Source organism: Propithecus coquereli, unplaced genomic scaffold (genome assembly GCF_000956105.1).
Source record: "Propithecus coquereli isolate 6110/MARCELLA unplaced genomic scaffold, Pcoq_1.0 Scaffold81, whole genome shotgun sequence".
NCBI classification, from domain to species: Eukaryota; Metazoa; Chordata; class Mammalia; order Primates; family Indriidae; genus Propithecus; species Propithecus coquereli.
This window is the reverse complement of record NW_012154285.1, coordinates 3,278,653-3,300,981: the sequence shown is the minus strand read 5'-3', so window position 1 is coordinate 3,300,981 and position 22,329 is coordinate 3,278,653. Positions and strand designations below refer to the sequence as shown.

Below are 22,329 nucleotides of genomic sequence, written 5' to 3'. Positions count from 1 at the left end.
CTCCTGGGCTCAAGCGATCCTTCTGCCTCAGCCTCCTGAGTAGCTGGGACTACAGGCATGTGCCACCATGCCCGGCTAATTTTTTCTATATATATTTTCAGTTGTCCAGCTAATTTCTATTTTTAGTAGAGACGGGGTCTCACTCTTGCTCAGGCTGATCTCAAACTCCTGAGCTCAAAACGATCCTCCCGCCTTGGCCTCCCAGAGTGCTAGGATCACAGGCGTGAGCCATGGCACCTGGCCCATGTATTCTTTATAGTGAGGAGTGAGTGTGTGTGAAATGATGCGCAGGGAGGAATACAACAGGCCATGGTTACTTATTCACAGAAATGTTTTCTTTCTGGAGGATTTACCTCCCAAGCTTTTCAGTTTGGCCACATTGACTTTATTTGTAGATTCATTCTGCCAAAGACAGATGGCGAATAATAGAAATATTGAAGTGTTTGACAGCTTTCCCGTAATAACATTCTCCTAGGCTTTATTCCCAGATATCTAGAGAGGTAAACACTGTGCAGTTTCCCAGAGAGGAGCTGAGATTCAGGGGAAAATGTCATGCTAATGTTACAACTGGAGCAACCCACAATTTTGCAAGAGTGTAGGGCCCCTTATAGAGCCTCAGCTTTCAGAACCCTTTCATAATGTTAGATTTACTGATGGATTAACATATGACTGAACATTGAGAATAATGGCAAACATTTATTTGGCATTTGTCTGTCAGCCAACACCACACATGGATTTGTGTGCTGAACACCATACATGGGTTCTCTCAGCTTTAGGACACACCATAGCTAACAAAATGAGCATTAATTGAGCGCTTGTTGTATGCAAGGCATTGGTCTACCCTCATTAGATACATTACCTCACTTAATCCTCACACAATCCTAAGAGGGAAGGACTATTACTATCCTTTTTTTTATAGATGAGGAAACTGAAGCTTAGAGAGATTAAGTGACTTGCCCAAGGGCGCTTAGCAGCTAGAGAGTTTCTGTGGAGAGAAGGCAAAATCCCAGGCCAGGCAGTCTGACCTCAGAGCCTCAACTCTCAGTCCTCAGGCTATTACAACGCTTGAAACGCTTTGAGGCTGCTGACATAAGGAAAACAAAAGTTTTTCCAGGCAGAATTCTGATACTTTCCCATCTGTCCTATTGCTGGGCAAAACTCCTGTGTGTTCTTTGATTGGATCTGCTTTCAGAGTGCTGAGAGCTCTGTGTAGTGGAGAAAACCCTTCAAAAAACAGGGAGAATGACAATAAAGACAATCCAACAGCGCTACCTAATTACAGCACAGAAGCCTCATCCCTTTTTGTCCCCCCCTCCAAGAACAATCCCCATAAAAACAAGTTTATTAAGGAGCAAATCCTACCCTTTTTGTTTAAAAGCCAGTGCTTATAGGCTCGCCCTTGCAATGTGGCTGCATTAACTCTCGGCTGGGGGGAAACCCTAATTTCTGAACTGAGCAAGGATTCCTGCCTTTTCACGATTCTGCTTACTTTGAACGACAGAAGCGCAAGGCCTTGTGGGCGTGGCTGGGATGCTCCGGCCCGGGCCGGGGCGGACTCTATTGCCGCTGGCCCAATCACGACGCGCTGCTCCTCCTGGCCGGCAGCCGATTGGTGGTTGCCATAGCTCCGGGATTTCGCTTGAGAAGATGGCGGCGGCGGAGCTGCCGCGGCCGCGTTTTCGCGTTTTGGCCTTTCCTGGCTTCTAAGGCGGGCGCGGTTCTGCGGTGCTGGGCCCGCGAGGCCCAAGCATGGACTTTCCGCCGCCGGCCGCTCTCCTTTTGGGGCTCCTCCTTCTGCAGGGCGTCCTGAGGCCTCTGTGGGGGGACCTGGGTGTGTACGACGGGGCAGGGACCTTCAGGGCTCGGGGCTGAGGGGACCGCGCGTTCGAAGGGTCAGACGGGGGAACTCCCGGGAGGCCGCCACACACCCCTCAGGCACTGACACTTCAGCTGTTAACCTCTGCCTGTCCCCTTCCTTCCCGCCTAGTTTTCATCCCTTCTTTCATCCGAATGTCCGGCCCTGCGGTCAGCGCGTTCCTGGTCGTCGGAGACGCCGCCAATGTGACTGTGTCCCTGGCCGTGCTGCATGACGAGGCGGGTAAGGAGTCCCGCCCTTCTTGTGGGGAGGGTGGGGATTGAGCCAGATCCAGGCCGCCCACGGAGCCGGCGAGGTGGCGTACTCTGGCCCCCAGCCTCGGTCCTCTGCAAAGTCCGGGTGGGGAGGAAGGATGGGGGCTGCTGTAGACCAAAGAGGACCGATGGGCAGGTTCGGTAAAAGAAAACTTGAAATCATAATGGCTAGCATTCATCGAGCTATCCCATGCATCATCTCATTTTCCTAATAAGAGTAGCAATGCGTTTTCATTCCATTTGACAAATGAAGAAACTGACTTTCAGAGAGATTGTCACTTGCCCAATGTCACACAGCTTGTAAAGGGCCCAGTCCTAGGCTTGTAAAGAGATTAGGCAGTCTGACGCTAGTGCACCCCCTTAGCTGCTGGGCCATGGTGCCTGGCATTCTGATCTTCTCTTCTTTAGGAGTCTTGCCGGTTCCAACTTGTGTCGGGCTGAGCACTGAGGCAGAAAACTGGAGTGTGACTGTGACCTCCAGTGCAGTAAGGCCACAGGTAAAACCTTCTCTGTAACCCGTGTAGGCCCATGTTTAGGGTTTCTGCAATGCTGTCATGATTTGACAAGGTAGAGTTTTCTTCTCACTCAGAACTGTCATTAAATTGTGGGCTATGGGATCTGGTAGACACTGAACCAGCCCAGGGAGTTCTTACTGTGTGATTAGGGGTCCTTGGATGCATTTCCAGGGGTCTGTGAACCCTATGACATTGTATGTAAAATTCTGCGTGTATGTGCATTTTTCTAATGAGAGCTTCACCAGCTAGCGTCATACTATCAAATGGGTCAGCTACTCAAAAAAGCTTCATAACCACTCATCTTGCCCAACTCTGAGTTTATGTGTAAAGACGCTCAGTCCTGGAGAGATTAAATATCTTCTATTTAATAAGTGTTTATCGAGTGCCTAGTATGTGCAAGACATCAACTCTGGAGATAAGAGGATGAGAAAGATCAACTCTGCCTACACCCTAGGAATGAATATTTATAAAGTCATTCTGAGATAAACCGAGGGTTGTTTCTGTCGACTTTTTTTGTGTATTTAATCTGCCTGTAGGTGATAAACTAAAAAGTTGCTACACAAACTAAGTTAATTTATCAGACCTGGGTTTAGCTTTCTGTCAGTATCCAAAAGTTGTTTGCTTTTATGCTAAATTAAGGAGCAGGTATTAGAGATTGTATATTACCAGATTTATGGAGTGTACTTAAAGATAACTCTGTCATCTTTGTACACAGTTCTCCTTTTATAAAATGAACTGAGGCTAGTGTGTGCTTGTATTGTGTTTTCCATTGTGTGTTCTTATAGATGCTGCTTTGAGTCACTTTAAAAGCGCAGCAATCTTTTCCTTTCAGGATGTGCTGGAAGTGACAGTAAGGTTGACGAAGGGTCTGGAGTGGTGTTCCTCTAATGAGACAGATTCCGTCTCAGAGTCCCCGTGTATCGTCCAAGCTCTTCTGGTTTCAGCATCTCGCAGTTCATCCTGTTTGGCACATCTACTCATTCAGGTGGAAATGTACGCCAACTCTTCTCTGACCCATAACGCCTCAGGCAAGTGAAGTCTTTGGCCGTCAAAGTGTTCCTGTCAGACTTACCTGTGTGATAAGTATGTGCCCTGCGGTTGGTAAGGTGTGCTCACCTTCACTCTTGAGTCTGTCTTGCCTCTATAAACTTACTTTTCTTTTTTTAGTTTTCTTATTTTAAAAGTTTTCATTTTGTACTTTTTTTTTTTTTTTGAGACAGAGTCTCACTTTGTTGCCCGGGCTAGAGTGAGTGCTGTGGCATTAGCCTAGCTCACAGCAACCTCAGACTCCTGGGCTCAAGCCTCCCGAGTATCTGGGACTACAGGCATGCGCCACCATGCCCGGCTAATTTTTTTTCTATATATTTTTAGCTGTCCGATTAATTTCTTTCTATTTTTGGTAGAGACGGGGTCTCGCTCTTGCTCAGGCTGGTCTTGAACTCCTGAGCTCAAAGAATCTGCCCGGCTCTGCCTCCCAGAGTGCTAGGATTACAGGTGTGAGCCACTGTGCCCGGCCTCATTTTGTACTTTTATTTAAGGTTTATTTTATTTTGCTCTACTGTTTGGATCTTTGTAAACCATGTTAAATCCTTTTTGAGAGAAGGTGAAATTTATTTCTGTGCATTTATTCTCATGACTCCATCTTATAAAAAAAAAAGGAAGGGAAAAGCTCATGAACAAGTTTATAGAAAAATAGATTTTCAGCGAAAGCTTTTGACTTCCAGCTCCCCTTCCTAGAGTCAGCCTGCTAACTTCTTATCCTTATAGAAGCATGTATTGCCTTCTTTGAAAAACACTGACACACACACACAGTAATACTTAATAACACAGTTCATGATTCTCTGCTTTTTAAAAAATAACAAAACTTAGAGCTGGTTACATGAACATGTGTAGCCCAGCCAGCTTATACCAACGAGCTGCCGTCACGTGCCAGGCAACTTACTAGGCTGGGTTTCAGAGTCAGCACAAAAGGAAAGATCCCCATCTTAATCTCTTACAGTTTAAAAAATAAGTAACCAAACAGACGCAATGAGACGGAGAAGGAAACGGTGCTGAGAATGTAATTGTTGGGGGGCGGTGAGAAGAGCTCTGGCTCTAGCTGGGGAGCTCCTGCCAGACTTTCTGTAAGGCAACGGCCTTGCAGCGAGGCGCTGAAGGAGACAGTGGAGGGGAGAATGGGGCTGAGGGGCTCTCCCGGGAGAGGAGAGGCCAGGAGCGGGGTATGAAAGGCAACAGTGGAGCCAGAGCGTGGAAAACAGGGAGGGGGTGCTCAGGACAGGGGGCAGGGGCCTGGTCGCAGGGTACCTGGCCCAGACGGGGAGCTTCAGAAGTCAGTGGATGGGTTTTAGCAGAAGAGCGATGCAGTTTGACTTGTATTTTTTAGAAGGATCTCTAGGATTAAGTGTGGAGAATGCCTGGAGTGGCCCCAGCCCTGTGGCAGGCAGGCACTGTGAATTGGCTGCCAAGAACTGACTTATCGCAAGCTGAAATTGCCTCAGGATTCTGCCTTAGAGGTAGTTAATTTCCCTACACTGGAAACAGGATCGTGGTGTGAGGATTTGGATTTGCAATGGCAAGTGGGGGGCCTTGAGGTCCAGCATGTAGCATAATTCAATGTGATCTTGTGATCTGATGGATTCCAGATAAGCTGTCTGCTGTGTCGCCATGGCCTCAGTTCTATCTGCTAGGAAAAGGTAATGGATTTGAAGGAGTAAGCGTTTAAGGTCTGGGTGTGTTATGAAAGGATTGTTCAGCATAGTGAAAAATAAAATCAGTGCGTTACATTTATCCTAACTTGTAACTTTTAGTCCATTGATTATCTTCAAGATCAACTATGGCTTCTTTGGTTCATTGTAACTAGCATGTTTTCTTATAGCTGGATTTTGATGGAGTAGCAGGCCCAGGCCTCAGCTATGTTCTGTGCAGAGCTCATTTCAGGCATTCCTCAATGTGCAATATTTGGTAATGGTGATTTATAAACATGATGATTCAGCTTTTTTTTCTGAATGTCAAAAATGTGACCATACTTTGTCAGAGTGTTTCATAGCTGAACTTTTCTGTTGTGTGTACTTTTCAGAGAACATGACTGTTATTCCTAACCAGGTGTATCAGCCTCTTGGTCCTTGTCCTTGTAATTTAACAGCCGGGGCCTGTGATGTTCGCTGCTGCTGTGACCAGGTATGTTCTTTCTGATTACTGGGCACAGAAGTTATGCCACCTGATAGCACGTGAACTCCAATAGTTCCCCACCAACAGCTTTTTAATGGATGTGCTTTCAAAACTGAAGTTATATTTCCTATTGCAAATTGTTTTCAAATTGAGTATTTTCTTATGTGGCATTGTCAGTTTAGTTTATGGAAGGAAAAAAAAGTGTATCTATTTGGATAACATCGTGATTGGGAAGACCATACGGAGAGGTTGGTTTTAAATTTATTTATTTGCTCATTAGTTTTTTTTTAGAAACAGGGTCTTGCTCTGTCACCCAGGCTGGAGTGCAGTGGCCTGATCAAAGCTCACTGCAACCTTGAACTCCCAGGCTCAAGCAATTCTCCTGCTTCGGCCTCCCCAGCAGCTTGGACTACAGATGCCTGTCATCATGCCTGGCTTATTTTTTACTTTTTTAGCAAAGATGCAGTGTCGCTATATTGTTCAGGCTGGTCTTGAACTCCTGGCCTCAAGTTGTCTTTCCGTCTTGGCCTCCCAAATTGCTGGGATTACAGATGTGAGCCACTGCACCTGGCCTAATATTATTTATTTAGAAGCTTTTAAGAAAATATAAAAAGGATGCAAGTACAGTTTTTCATCGATTTTTAGTAAATTTACAGAGTTGTGCAAACATCACCACATTCTAATTTTGGAGCATTTCCACCACTGCAGAAAGGAACCTTGTGCCCATTTGCGGTCATTCCCATCCCCATCCCCATCCCAGGCCACCGTTAATCTACCTTTGGTCTCTTTGGATTTGCCTATTCTGGACATTGCATTTACATGGAGTCATACAACATGTGGTCTTCGGGGACTGGCTTCTTTGCTTGGTATGATGCTTTTAAGGTTCATTCATGCTATAGCCTCTATCACTACCTCATTCCTTTTTTATGGCTGAATCATATTCTATTTTATGGCTATGTCACATATTTTTTATCCATTTATCAGTTGATGGACATTTATTTGGGTCATTTCCATTTTTTGGCTATTATGCATAATGCTGCCACGAACATTTGTGTACAAGTTTTTGTGTGGATATGCGTTTCCATTTCTCTCCTATAGCTAGGAGTGGAATTACTGGGTTATATTGTTACTGTATGTTTAACCTTTTGAAGGCCTGCTTTCCAAAGCAGCTGAACGTTTCACATTCCCATGAGCAATGTTCCTGGGTTGCAGTTTCTCCATGTCCTCACCGACACTTGTTATTATTCGTCTTTTTCATTGCAGCCGTGCTAGTAGGTGTGAACTGATATTTCATTGTGATTTTGATTTGTATTTCTGCGGTGGCAAATGATATTGAAGATCTTTTCATGTGCTTATTAGATACATGTTTATCTTTTTTGGAAAAATGTCTATTTGGACTCTTCACCCATTTTTACATCGGCTTGTCTTTTTGTTAAATTGTGAGTTCATTATACATTCCAGATCCCAGTCTCTTATCAAATATATGATTTGCAGAAAGTTTGTCCCATTGCATAGGTCGTCCACTTTCTTGTTGGTGTCCTTTGAGGCACAAAAGTTTCTTAATTTGATGAAGTCTAATTTATCTAATATTTTTCTTTTTTTACTTGTGCTTCTGGTGTCATTTCTTAGAAACCGTCGCCTAATCCCAGGTCAAATACATACTTTTAATTCTTATTTAGATTTAAGAGGAATGAGAAATACAGAAGAACATTTACTAATACTCAGGTCACTCCCATTTCTAGATGAGTGCAATTATGTTTGGTTGAGTTTTTCCTCCCCTAATGGGGAAATGCAAATTTATTTTTTTAAACCACTTCATTGAGGTGTAATTGACATACAAAAAGCTGTAGATATTTAAGATACACAACTCGATGTGTCTGGAGATAAGTATACACCGAGGAGCCCATCATCACAATCAGTACCATACACTTATCCACCCCTCCTTCCTTCCACCCACTTTGGGTTTTTTGGTTGTTTTCTTTTGTGGTAAAAGCACTTAATATAAGATCTACCCTCTTAGCAAATCTTTAAGTATACTGTGTCATGACTGGTTTTACAATACAGAAAAGGGCAGTCGAGGGGCTGCATTAATGTTGTAACTCTTAAGCTAACAATTATACTTAATTATGTAACAATTATATTTAATTAAAAGAGGAAAGCACATCATAAATATGATTCAGGTATCAATAGAAATGTCAAAATACGTCTTCAGATAACCACAACTTATCACTTTATACATGATTGATTTTTAATTTGAATTGCTCTTGTTTAAAACAATGACCCAGGAGCGTCCTGCTGGCCTCAGTGTTCATCGCACTGCCAGGGGATCATGAGGCCATCACAGAGGAAGCTCTTGTTCTCTCACTGGGTCTTTATGTTTGCTTTCAAGGAATGCTCATCCCAGTTAACGGAACTGTTCCAACAGTCCTGTTTCCCCGGCGTGTTTGGAGGAGATGTCAATCCTCTGTTTGATCAGCTCTGCTCTGTTGGGAGGACGCACCATGTCCCCGAGTGGTTTCCCCTCCTGTGCGTGCAGTCGTCCCTGGCCAACACGCCCTTCCTCGGTTACTTCTACCACGGTTCCATGTGAGTGTCGGAGCAGCTGTCTGGCAGAGGGCGGTGTTCTCCAGCACCAGTGGGGCCACGCTCCAGGAGCCTCTATTAGGCTGGTCACATGTTCCCCAGTGCCTTTCCAGAGGTCCCACGCCTAAAAGATGCAGTTCTGCACTTTGGTTAGCAGATCTGTTTTGCATTAAGTATTTAAAAGCATTGGGCCTCATTGAAAATAATGTCTTTTTATTTTTATTTACATTCTTAAGACTTTATGCATGAAGAGATGACAATGAATTGACACTGCAAACAGTTCTAGTGCTTTTCTAGGCTAGGAGGAGTGGTGGGCTCACGGTGACTTTAACTTTCTGTATTTTACAGTTCCGTGTTGTTGGAAATTTACAACTATCTCTTATTTTTGTAATTAAAAAAGTAAAAAACTTAAAGGAAGAATTGTGTTTCAGCAGAGGGTAACTGAAAGTGTTAGTGATGGTCTTTCATTTTGCTTTTCAGTTCCCCTAGACAGGACTCTTCCTTTGAAAGATATTTGCATATTGATCCAAAAGACTTTTCAGACTTTGGTTACAAACAAGGAGATCCAATTATGACTGTAGATAAGGCATATTTTACTATCCCACAGGTAATCATTTCAATTTTAATAGGCTATTAATAGATGCTTCTCTTATTTTTCCCATCCTGTTGTTAATTTAACTCATACTGCTCATCAGAGTCTCTCTCTAAGTTATTTATTTTTCTCCTATGGACTTTCCAGGGATGTAACTATTTATGGTCTCTAGATTTTTTTAAAAAAATATTCACTCTTAAATTAATCCTGTCTTTGCTAAGTCTCACTATAAGCTTACAAAATAAAACCAAAAGATTTTCTATAAATTTCCATGGAAGTAACTATCATTCTTCACTTCTGTTAGTTTAATAGCCAATTTCTTGTAAGCTAGGAAGATATCATTTTATATAACATACCAGAAATTTGAAACATATTTTAAGGCTATAAGGTTTTATATGAAATCTTTATTTTTTTAAGTTCAACATTATGAGGAGCAAATATTTATGGGGAGAAAGCTTGGGAGTGTAAACCATTTCTCTGTTTTTATGGTATTAAAAAAATCTGGTTGTGACGAGGGAGAGAAGATGAAGTTGAATATAATCATGTCTCTGCAAAGTAATCGGAGCAGAGCAAGGGATTTTCTTTGTTTTTATTAAATAGTATTTATTAAGACTTCTCCACCAGTGGCTTGCAGACCTTGATTAGTCAGACGTTTTACTAAAGTTGGTCATCTAGACAATATACTAGCCATTGTGAAACTAAACCACCAATAGGAGCAGGGTGCAGAAAGAACAATTTTAAGAGATGCTGATCTATTTTTTATGATTAAAAGACAGGCCATAAATCTGTTGGGTTTTTCCCTCACCGTCAGGTGTCCCTGGCTGGGCAGTGTGTGCAGAATGCCCCCGTGGCATTTCTTCAGAATTTTGATGTTAAATGCATTACTGATTTGGAAATACACCAAGAACAAGATGGTATTCTCGATGTGAAGATAAAGAGTGGCGCTATGGAGAGACGTATGTTACATTTCTTTGAAAAAAGAATGCAGGCCCAAGCATTAAGATAAACACTGATCTCATGAGATTATAAATAAATCACTTCTACTGGGTAGCATAAAATAGTATTTCAGCTGCCAATTGAGGAAGGTGTTTTCCTTAGAAAAAGATCAGTTCCATAAGACAACATACTGCACATTACTTCTTTTTTTTTTTTTGAGACAGAGTCTGGCTCTGTTGCCTGCTAGAGTGCCGTGGCGTCAGCCTAGCTCACAGCAACCTCAAACTCCTGGGCTCAAGCGATTGTCCTGCCTCAGCCTCCCGAGTAGCTGGGACTACAGGCATGTGCCACCATGCCCGGCTAATTTTTTCTATATATATTTTTAGTTGTCCAGCTAATTTCTTTCTGTTTTTAGTAGAGATGGGGTCTCTCTCTTGCTCAGGCTGGTCTCGAACTCCTGACCTTGAGCGATTCTCCCACCTCGGCCTCCCAGAGTGCTAGGATTACAGGCGTGAGCCACCGTGCCCGGCCACATTAGTTCTTTTTTCGAAAGTGAAGTAAAATTCAAATAACATAAAATTAACCATTTTAAAGTGTACAACTCAGTGACATTTAGTACATTCACAGTATTGTGCCATCCTCACCTCTGTCTAGTTCCAAAACATTTTTATCACCCCAGAAGGAACCCTTGTGCTCACTGTTCTCCCCTCCCCCCAGAAAACTACCAGTCTACTTTCTGTCTCTATAGATTTGCCTATTCTAGGTATTTCATATAAATGGACTCATACAAAATGTGGCCTTTGTGTCTGGCCTCTTTCACTTAGCATGATGTTTCCAAGGTTCATCCATGTTGTAGCATGTGTCAGTCCTTCATTTTTATGGCTGAATCATACTCTGTTGTATGGACAGGCCACGTTTTGTTTGTCCATTCATCAGTTGATGGACATGTGGATTGTGTTCACTTTCTGACTGTTGCACATAATGCCACCGTGAACACTTGTGTGAAAGTTTTTGTGTGGATGTGTGTTTTCATCTCTCTCGGCAGACACCTAGGAGTGGAATTGTCATGTCACATGGTAATAAGGCTTTTTTTTTTTTGATCTTTCAAAAGCAGGTAACATGACTTTTTGAGGACCCACCAAACTGTTTCTGCTGTGGCTGCGCCATTTCGCACTCCCACGCAGCAGTGCACTGCGTGTTTGTTCTTACGTGAGAGTGACACCCCAGAGTATCAACCTGCCTTTTGCGATTCTCCTCCATGGTTATAATTAGATGCTTGGAAGGGTGGGATTGCCATCTGACAGTGTTTGAAGAGTGGGGAGGGTTCTGTAGTTGGCACACAGGGCAGGCACGGTCGCCACGTTTGTTGATAAGCTTTCCTTTGAGTCAGTAACTGTGATCATGGTAGGCCAAGGAGTCCTGGGGAAGTTAATTCATGTTTCTTTTTAGGCATAGTTACACCAGAAGTAATCTACGAGGCAAGAACTGACCTAGACAAATTCATCACCAATGCAGGTATTTTAACGTTACACTTTTATGCAATTTCTATAGGAGTATATGTGTTGTTTCTTATAAGTAACATATAGCCCCAGAGTAAAATACATTTTTAAAAAAAATTTAAAGGGGTTCACCACAGTTAGAACGATATCCCAATAGTATTTCATTTGTTCCTTGCTCTGCCCTGCCTTGCTTTAGAGCACTTTCCCTGACCTTGAGTCACGTCCTTCACAGTCCTGCATTATACGAGTCCCTTGTTCTATGAACCTTTTCTTTTCTTTTTTTTTTTTTTAACCAACCAAGAAGAAGCACTGATTGTGAACCTTTTCTTAAATGTTTGTCAGATAGTTAAAGAATTCTTTAGAAGTGCTTTTTCACTTCTTGCTTTCTTTTCTTTTTTTGATAATTAAACTTCGCAATTGTGATGCAGGCAAATAAGTTATGTAGAGTTAGGCTGATCTTACCAGGACTTTTTGTTTTTAATGAAGGAGACTATTTGTGTTTCTTTTTAATGTGTTACAATTCTCGAGTCTATTCATTGCTTCGTCAGATGAGAGTGGAGTTCCTACGGTACAGCAGGGCACTGGCCAGCAGGCCCTGCAGCTGTGGAGCTGACACTCTGTCATTGTTCATCTCCAGCACTTTGCCAGGTGTGCTCCGTGTCTAGCTGTGAGCCAGGTGCTAGGGGTACAGAAGTGAGAGGAAAGGGCCCGATGCCACTCAGGGTACCGTGATGGTATAGAGGAGGCAGCCTAACGCTGGCTTGGTGGGACCAGGGAAGGCTTCCTCGTGCCTTGTTAGCACAAGGAGATGGGCAGGAGTGGGGTGTAAGGGGAAGGCCACCTAGGCAAAGAGAACCACCCAGTATAGACTTGAGCTCAAAGAGGGTTTTTAATTTATAAACACATTCTTGGTTTTGTTTTCTTTTTTTTTGAGACAGAGTCTCACTCTGTTGCCTGGGCTAGAGTGCACTGGCGTCAGCCTAGCTCACAGCAACCTCAGACTCCTGGGCTCAAGCGATCCTCCTGTCTCAGCCTCCCGAGTAGATGGGACTACAGGCATGCGCCACCAGGCCCAGCTAATTTTTTCTATTTTTAGTTGCCTGGCTAATTTTTTTTTATGTTTTTGCAGAGATGGGATCTCGCTCTTGCTGAGGCTGGTCTCAAACTCCTAAGCTAAAGCGATCCTCCCACCTCAGCCTCCCAGAGTGCTAGTATTATAGGCTTGAGCCACCATGACTGACGAATAAACATATTCTTGTTTTTGCAGAAATTCTTTTAAATAACGGATCAGGCTCCAAACGTGTGAATGTGGAAGAACATTACATTTTCATATGGAATAATAAGACAATCCTTGGAATAAATGTCAGAATTATTTGGGCAGAAATTAATGCCCACCAGAAAGGTAACTTTGATGAGAGTAGCAAGAATGCTTTCAGTTTAAAGTATTTTTGTTTTCCTTCTTCAAGATTCTCGTAGCATGTCAGATTCGTTTCTTATGTACATTTATGATTTAATCAAAGAGACAGTATTTTTTTTTTTTTTTTGAGGCAGAGTCTCACTCTGTTGCCCTGGCTAGAGTGAGTGCCGTGGCGTCAGCCTAGCTCACAGCAACCTCAAACTCCTGGGCTTAAGCAATCCTATTGCCTCAGCCTCCCGAGTATGTGGGACTACAGGCATGCACCACCATGCCCGGCTAATTTTTTCTATGTATTTTTAGTTGTCCGATTAATTTCTTTCTATTTTTAGTAGAGACGGGTTCTCACTCTTGCTCAGGCTGGTTTCGAACTCCTGAGCTCAAACAATCCGCCCGCCTTGGCCTCCCAGAGTGCTAGGATGCAACTTAATTTTTTTATAGAGAGTGTTGTGCCCAGGAACAAGTTACTGCAAATGCAAAACATTCTTTCTCTTTAGGTACTGCTCTTTTGAGAGACATACTGCATATAACGTGTTGGTAATATGAGCTTTCTAAGAAATAGTGAGCTGCAGATGATGGGTTCTTAACCTGAGATCCATGGTGAGACTGCATGGGGTCTCTGAACGCCCTGTCCTGTGTGTTTTGTATTTATTTGCAAACATACCACCCCCTGGTTTGTTATATACTTGTTCCTTTTTTCTTTTTTTCCATAGAACTGTGGTATAGAAGGATCTACTTGTTTCTTTCATTCGCTTTGGCCTCTTCAGTGCCTCAAACAGCCTAATGCTTGGGACTGCACCGTCCCACATGGTAGCCACATGCAGCCATTGAGCAGTTGAAATGTGGCCAATATCGTGTGTGAAAATAATAATATTTTGGATTATTGATTGATTCTAGGTGTGGCTATATTGGTGTTCATGGTATTATTTTCAACTTTTCTGTACATGTGAACATTTTCATAGTAAGAAGCTGTAAACAGTAGGGTGGAGTAATAGGAGATGGATGGGAATAGGACCTGACACCGGGCTTCGAGGTTGCACGGATTTACTAGCAAACGGTCCCACTGAAAGGCTACTTTGGTTTAAGTTTCCTTTACAGGCTCCTGCGGTAGGCAGTATTAATCATTCAGCAGGTGTTCATTCCTGGCCTGCTCATGTGTCTCTGCACGAGAGATCCAAGACTGACTCATGCCTGCTTTTTAATTTTCAGATTTTATTTATTTATTTTTTTCCCACACCAGCAGCTCTTTATTGTAGAACAAAATGGGTCTGTCTCCATGAGTGGAGAGAGATGGACCGACAGGCCAACTCACTGACTGACCCACTCTCTCTCTCTGAATTCTCAGATTGTTCCTTTTATTAGCCCAGTCCAGGGGCAGGCTCTCGGGGCGGGTGGGTGAGATGTTAACAAACGATCAATAGGTGTCATCAATGCCATCTGCATATATGAGCCCCCTCTCTGAAAGCCCACCTGGGTGGGGGTCAACCACAATGCAGATTCAGCTAATGGCATAATAATTACACCTAGGTTACTTTAGGTCATTTTCTAAATCCTGTCATGCCTGGGCTTGGGAATTCCCAGATTCATAAAGCATTCCTTCCTTCCCCAGGGTAGCAGTTGCTCCGGATGGGATTAAGGGTGGGGCATCGCCAAAATGGAGTGTCTGCCCTTATCCTTCTTCCCAGGTGGAGCAATTGCTTGAGACAGCACCAAATCGGGAAACCCTTGTCCCGAGAACAGCCAGAGATCCTAACTGTCTACTTAACATATATATGTATATATGTATTCAGTTTTTCCTAAAAACTGAAAAATACACATTCATTTCAAGCACACATTAAACATTCACAGGGGTAGACATAGGTGGTTATAAGGTGAAAGTCATTGATCTTAAAATTGAAAAAAATACACACCCTGTTCTTTAATCCTAGCAGAATTAATTTGAAATCAGTAAGAGGAAGGAATCTCTAAAATCTACATATATGAAAATTAAACAACCACTTCTAAATAAAAATATATTATTAATAGATCAAACATGAAATTACAAAGTATGTTCAGCTGAATGAAAGTAGATTCAACTAAAGCTTAGAGGGAAATTTATACCTTTAAAAAACTTATAATTGGAGAAAATTACCCTTATCAGTGATCTAAGCTTCCACTTTAACTTAGAAAGTTAAGCAATTCAACCACAAAGTAAGTAGAAAGAAGTAATAAAGACTGTAAAGGGTTATCAATAAAATGTTAAAATGGACAAATAGTATATAAAATTTTGAAAATTAAAAACATTTTATAAGACTAAAGAAATCTGTCTTTACTGCAGGAGAGAGGAAAGGAGAAATTAAAGGGGGGAGGAAGAGAGGGAGAAAGAGATCTAGAGAGAGAAAATAGAAGGGAGAGAGAAGACACAAATCATGTGGAATATGAGGCATGAATTAGGAAACATCACCTCCAGATTTTATTGTTAAAATGTATTTTAAAAATCACATGAAGGCCAGGTGCGGTGGCTCATGCCTGTAATCCTAGCACTCTGGGAGGCCGAGGCGGGCGGATTGTTTGAGCTCAGGAGTTCGAAACCAGCCTGAGCAAGAGTGAGACCCCGTCTCTATGAAAAATAGAATGAAATGAATCGGACAACTAAAAATATATAGAAAAAAATTAGCCGGGCATGGTGGTGCGTGCCTGTAGTCCCAGCTACTCGGGAGGCTAAGGCAGAAGGATCGCTTGAGCCCAGGAGTTTGAGGTTGCTGTGAGCTAGGCTGACGCCATGGCACTCACTCTAGCCTAGACAAAAGAGTGAGACTCTGTCTCAAAAAAAAAAAAAAAAAATCACATGAACGTCCTTGTCTGTTAAAGGAAAGCAAAACAAACAATGAATGAAGGTGCTATTCTTATCTCAAGGGTGTTTTTCTTTAATTTTGCATTTCTCTTTTATATTATTTGATGAGGCAGCACTTGCTGTGTTAGCATATAGGAGGGGAGGTGCTAATTCTCCTTTGTTGTGTTTGTCCAGGTTACCAACTTGGCAAGCCTGTCCGAGTTCTAAATACCAACGGAACAAATAATGATACGACTTTTCACCTTTGGCAGTCAGGTAATCCGGCCTGGGCATTATGATTTGCCCTGTGGTAAACTGGAGCTAGGAGTATTACCATATTTCGAATCTAATCAAGGGATCAAATACTTTAACACCCAATTGGTTTATTTAGCAAGGAGATACATTCTGCCAAATAACGGCGTGGTTGTTTTTCATGCTTCTACAAGTTTTTTTTTTTTTTTAAAGGAATGCTATCATTGTTTGCATCTGAAGTGCTGGTTGTTAGTAAGATTTAAATATCTTGAGATATCTCTTGTCATTGTCATCTATAGCCCAAGATGGTGCTAACTAGAGACATGAGAATACATTCTGAACTATGGAAAATCTTTCCATCAGTGGTAGTTACCCCACATCTGCCAGAGGAGTTCGATTCCACGTTGTGTATAAACCACAGATCAGGTCCAGGGATTCCGACACAGGAAGGCACCTTGTTCCACTTTGAAGGGATTAGAGTAACAACCATATTAGTTTTCGAAAATTGGAAACTTTATTTCTACTTATTGTTTTCTCTCTGCCTTTAAACTTTGAATTAAATCCCTACTAATTTAATTTGAATTAAATCTATTTAGCAAAAATAATAAGAGGATAATCTTTTTCTTCTATAGCTGGAAGGGGTTTGTGTACATCAGCAACTTTCAAACCCATTTTATTTGGAGAAAATGCACTATCTGGGTGCTTATTAGAAGTTGGGATTAATGAAAACTGTACTCAGCTCAGGTGAGTGTTTCATCGATGAATTCCTCTGCAGTTTGAATGGTTTGCTTAAAATTAATTCCCTACATGAATGTTAAAGACAACATGAATATGAAAAATTAGAGTCTGAATTAAACCTTGTAAAAGTCAATCATGAAGAGATTTACCATTTGTCTGATGTATCTGGGAAAAAAAGAAAAAAAATCCTTTAAAGGTGATAGTGATTAATGAATCAATATAAACTTGCAATACAATTTAGAGTTTGATCCAATCATCAATATAAGGGAAAACAGGCCTCTTTCTTGGGACTAAAGTCATTTCATCCATATTTAAGCAAATTTCTCTGCCAAAGTTTGTTTAGATCATTGGAACCTCGTACTCTAGAGCTGTGAAAAGGGCCGAAGCAAGGTATAATTGATGTGATTAGTATTTAAAGAATATATAAGCCCTGTTACATGGTACGTAAAGAAGAACTTTCCACTTAGTTGTATGGGTGGCATTTGGAAAGCATATTTATGGATATACTTATGCATTCTTTTATTTAAAATGTAGGTGAAATTGGCTGGGTGCAGTGGCTCACGCCTATAATCCCAGCTCTGTGGGAGGCTGAGGCCGGAGGATCGCTTGAGCCCAGGAGTTGGAGGTTGTAGTGAGCTAAGATGACACCACTGCACTCTAGCCAGGGCCACAGAGTGAGACTCTGTCTGGAAAAAAAAAAAAAAATTAGGTGAAATTCATGTAACATCAGATACCAATGGCAGGGAAAAAATAAAAAAATAAAAGGCAAAAAAATGTAAAAAAGGACAAAATATATAAAACAAAAAAGGATAAAAAATTCACATAACTGTCTTTTAAAGTGAACAATTCAGTAGCATTTAGTGCATTCATAATATTATGCAACCACCACCTCTGTGTACTTTTCTAATTCTAAAACATTTTCATCACCAAGAAAGGAAACCTGTACCTATGGAGCAGTCACTCTACAGTTCCTCCTCATCCCAGCCTCTGTCAACAACTAATCTGCGTTCTGTCTCTGTGGATTTACCTGCTCTGGGTATCGGCAGCCGCTCGGCTCACAGGTTGTGAGGCCCGAGTCCACAGTCCTTCTGCGGTTCGGATTTGTACCCTCCAGTGACACCACTGGAAAGGAGGGATGCTGAGTCCCAGTTCTTAATCTTCACTTAATTTTATGACTCAAAATTCTAGCTAGATATTTGGGTTCCTTTTACTGTTGGATCACTCTGGTCCATGAATTTATCCTGATAACTTGATATGTGACCTAACCACCTCCCAGGTTTGGTGACACTCAGTGGAGTCTGTAAACTACATGATACCCACGTAAGTTGCTAACATTTTAAGTCCAAAGTAAAAGATTGCTTCTGCGTGTCCTCCCTTGCTGCTTAGGTTGTCCTGGGAAGGCCATCGAAGGGAATTGTGGTGCCCAGGCAGTTTTTAATGCCAGTTCTTCTAGCAGTTTTTTTATTTAGGCACTCGGCAAACACAGCCTGGACATTCACTGAAAAGGACTTCAGGACAAGACCTGCTGGTCCTGAGCTGAGAAATGTCATACTCTCTTGCAGGGAGAAAGCTGTTGAAAGACTTGGTTCATTAATAAAAGCAACTCATGTTGCAATGAGAGGCAACTCCAATTACAGTGATCTTAGTGATGGCTGGCTCGAGATAATACGTAAGTCAAAGCTGTGGGCAGTAAGATGTGTGACTTGGTTGCTGTGACTACCAACTGTAGTTTAGCATTAGAGATTGACCCAATAGGTCATCTTTCTTTGTCACGGCATAACTGGACATTTGTCCAGGCAGGAAGCTCTTCACATCTTTCTCCTCTTATTCATGATAGTTTTTTTGTTTTTTAAGAGGAAATTTACATGAATTCAGTTGCCCAGTTGTTTTATGAGCTAACAATCTCTGTAAAAGAAAGTCCGGGCCAGGGTAATGGCTCACAACTTTAATCCCTTTGCTTCTGGAGGCCGAGGTGGGAAGATGGCTTGAGTCCAGGAGTTGGTCACCAGCCTGGGCAACATAGCAAGATCTCTTTTCTAAAAAGTAGAGTAAAAGTGAACCGGACTTAGCTTGTACCAGCTGTCCTGATTTTACCTCCAAATCCAAAATGTCCATCTACAGTTGTTGAGATCAGGCTCACCGGGTCATCTCTGGAGAAGCCTAAGGTCACAGTGAGTTTTGGCAGAGCTAGAGTGAAAACCCAGGGTTCCAGTGTCTTTCCTCTCTTCCCAGGTAGCAAGTCAGGTATCTTTCTGATTTCTTGGGGAATCTTGAGTGTATAAATGTGTTGAACAGAAAGCTTCTCCTATTGGGCTAATTAACGGAATTGCCTTAGGGCCAGAAAGAGCTCAGTAATCCTGCTCCTCTGCTTGTTAAGCCCTGGGCTCTGCCATCCAGGCCAGCTAGGTGGCCTGTGGAGTGACCCCTGGGGGATGGAGGGAAGGAGTGAGTCAAAGCACTCGACAAGTAAACAGTGTGGAAAATTGCCAGACAGAGAGCCCAGGTTGGTCAGGTATAAAATCAGAGAAGTGATGACATTTCGTTCCTTTCAAGGTAGAAGAGGTTAGCTTCCATTTCATGTCTGTGCCAAAAAGCAGCCCTGATCCTGGTTAATAAACAGAAGAGAAGTGATGTTGACACACGTACGAGGAAATTAGATATGAAGAAAGTGTCACTGACCTTCAGAATCCCTGAAGGAGCAAAGAAACCCCCTCCAGAGTCATGACGGACCCTACCTCTTGTCATTGACTTTGCTGGTTTTTCCCCAGGTGCCAGTTTTCAAGATAATTAAAATTAATTTCTCATTCAATTTTATTCTCTTTCAGTTGTATTATTGCTCTGGCAACACATTAGGAAATTACTTTTTAGCTATCTAATCCATACTAATTGAAGTTGTTAGTATGGATTTTAAATGTCTTATACTGCTTTTGCTAAACCATGATTACATGGGATAACTTTTGGCATTTTACACAATTATATATTTTCTGTTAAAAGGCTGGGTAGATTTCAGTGGGGAGTTTGGAAACTGAATCATGATTTATGGTTTTATTATATGGGTCAGGGCTTTTAAAATTCCTAGTGTGATTTAACACACAAGGAAACATCTTAAGCACAACTTTGGTTAATTAGCGCCAGCCTATATACCTTGTAGGCTTCAAGAGGGTAACAGTTATGGAGTGACAAGCAACTAGAGCCTATGGGAGATTAAAGTCTCAATAATGTGCTTTCTAATATTATTTCCCATTTCTGGGGTCTTGTGCTATTGTAGAAAACCGTTATTAAATTATTTTTTCAAAAATGCAAAACTTCACATTTCTATAGATGTAGATGCCCCTGATACAGGGGCAGACCCACCTGTTAGCAGCACCAGTGGCATCTGCCCGGATGTTCCTGCTCAGCTGCACATCCGCATCCTCATCTCGGACGCTGGCTTGGTGGAAGGGATTACTCAGCAGGAGATACTTGGCGTAGAGACAAGGTATGATCACATCTTAGAAAAGGGTAGCTTAGAGAGTGTTGGTAAAGTTGAGGGTGTGCCAACGAAGAGGGAAATGCTAATTTAGATTCTGATTTTTTATTTACAAGTTGCAATTATTAGTATTATGATTATATGTATATACGAAATGTGTATAAACTATGTTTGTAATGGAAACTTATTCTCACAAGTATTTATGAAGCTTTGGGTAAGAGATTCTGTAAGGTATTTTAGGGGGTACGAAGGTAAATAAAGGACTACTTAGCACTGAGCATATTTTGAAATCCATGAACGTGATTGGCATGCTGATCAGAGAATATCGCTCAGTGGTTGGAGACGCTGGCAGCAGACAGGCAAGTTCAAATCATGGCTCTCTCTCTTAGGAGCCGTGTGACACTGGGCAATTGCTTAATCTCTTCTGAGCTGCAGTTTCCTCATCTGTAAAATGGTGATAATACATTTATGTACCATGTCTCTATCAGTTTTAAGTGATAGGGTCCCAGTTCATACTGACTTAAGCAAAAAAGGGAGTTTATTGGTTCACGTTCAGAAAAATTCACATACAGCTAGTTCATGGTTCATGGTTCTGATGGGGTCAGGAATCTTTTTCTCTTCCTCTCTTAGCTCCTCTTCCCTTTGGGTTGGCTTAATTCTCAGGGACATTCTCCTCAAGAGATGGCAAAGATGAACACCAGCAATTCCAGGCTCCCATCACTTTACTAAATCTGGTGGGAAGAGAGCCCTTCTTTCCTCATCTTTCTCAAAAAGGATCTGGGCAGAATTTTATTGGTTCAGTTTGGGACATGTGCTCCTTTCTGAACCAATCACTATGGCCGGTTCAGTAGACAGCTCTCATTGGCTAGGCTCAGGTGATAGGCCCACCCCTAGATTCAGGCTAGTCCCTGTGGTCCACTGAACTGAGAGTGGGGAGTGATGGTTCCCCAGGGGAAAATTGGGGTGCAATTACCAGAAGACAGGAGAGGGGATGCTGGGTAGGCAAAAACCACCGAACTCACCTCGGTAGTACTGTTTGGAGGATTCTGCAAGATGGTGTGTATAAAGTCTAATATTTTAGTTCTGAGCCTACAACATGGAAAGCCCTCAGTAAATGGTTAGCCATTGTTTTTATTATTTTTAGATTGTTTAAGACAAAAAAGTGATGTGTTACCTTTAATAGCACCTGATTGGCAACATACTGGCAATTGTATCTGGGTGGTAGGTCCAGGAGGGTTTATTACACATACTCTTCACTCTCCTTGTGTCTATATGGGAAAATTCACATAATACAAAGAAGAAAAAAGCACAAGTAGAATTTAAAACCTCCTAAGAGAACCTCAGTTTATATCCTCGTTGTATCTGTTACCTGGTGGTCTTAGTAGAACAGGAGGGAAGGGTGGCCGTGTAGCTTGATAGTCTTTTGCTCCTAGGTTCTCCGCGGTGAACTGGCAGTACCAGTGCGGGCTTGCCTGTGAGAATAAGACCGGCCTTTTCCCTGTCGGTGCCTCAGTCCGGTTTATTACAGTACCTGCACAGTTACCCCGCCCCCTGACAAGGTAATCCCGTTGCTGCCCTTGTTGACATTATGAAGAAGCAGAAAATATATATTAGAAAATCGAAAATTTATTCCTTTAGTCAAGTTTTGATGCTTTTCACTTGTAGTTTTTATAACCTTCTAAAATGTTTTGCAGATTCCAGATCAATTTTACAGAATATGACTGTAACAGAAATGAGGTGTGCTGGCCGCAACTTCTCTATCCATTGACCCAGTATTATCAAGGTAGGGTAAGACAGATTGCTGTTATCAATTATGTTATGTCAATTAGAAACATTTTTAAAAATGTACAAATATCACAGAAAAAACATACAGAAAAGTTTTTTTTTTTCCATCACACAGAAGAAAAGTATTAAAAAGAAAAAAATTTACTTATAATATTGCCACTTAGAAATTATCAGTATTAATATTTTTGGCTTTATTCTACCTACATAGTTATAAAAAGAGTTAAGAAATAATGTTGCTTAATTTTATTCATTGTTTTCCAGGGGAGCCTTATTCTCAGCGTGTTGCCAAGGGCTTACTGTTGGTATTGTCCCTCATTCTGGCTGTGCTCCTCAGCAACCCCTGGACCAGAATATTCCAAGCTTGGAGTCTGACTACCATCTGACTTCTTAAAGACTACAGACCCTTACTTCTGTGATTTGTTGTAGTCCTATGTGC

The 22,329-nt window shown here is 41.9% G+C and overlaps 1 protein-coding gene across 1 annotated transcript; it reads left to right on the top strand.

The window, feature by feature from the left end:
* The first annotated feature begins 1,740 nt into the window (after window positions 1-1,740).
* Window positions 1,741-22,300, top strand: TCTN2 (tectonic family member 2). The gene is made up of 17 exons (XM_012663572.1): window positions 1,741-1,831; window positions 1,988-2,098; window positions 2,539-2,615; window positions 3,478-3,673; window positions 5,722-5,822; window positions 8,203-8,399; window positions 8,877-9,003; window positions 9,800-9,944; window positions 11,374-11,439; window positions 12,691-12,825; window positions 15,845-15,925; window positions 16,534-16,645; window positions 18,202-18,308; window positions 19,961-20,117; window positions 21,542-21,667; window positions 21,803-21,891; window positions 22,155-22,300. The coding sequence occupies exons 1-17, from the start codon at window positions 1,750-1,752 to the stop codon at window positions 22,274-22,276; spliced, it is 2,031 nt and encodes a 676-aa protein (XP_012519026.1). The 5' UTR covers window positions 1,741-1,749; the 3' UTR covers window positions 22,277-22,300.
* Window positions 22,301-22,329: the final 29 nt, after the last annotated feature.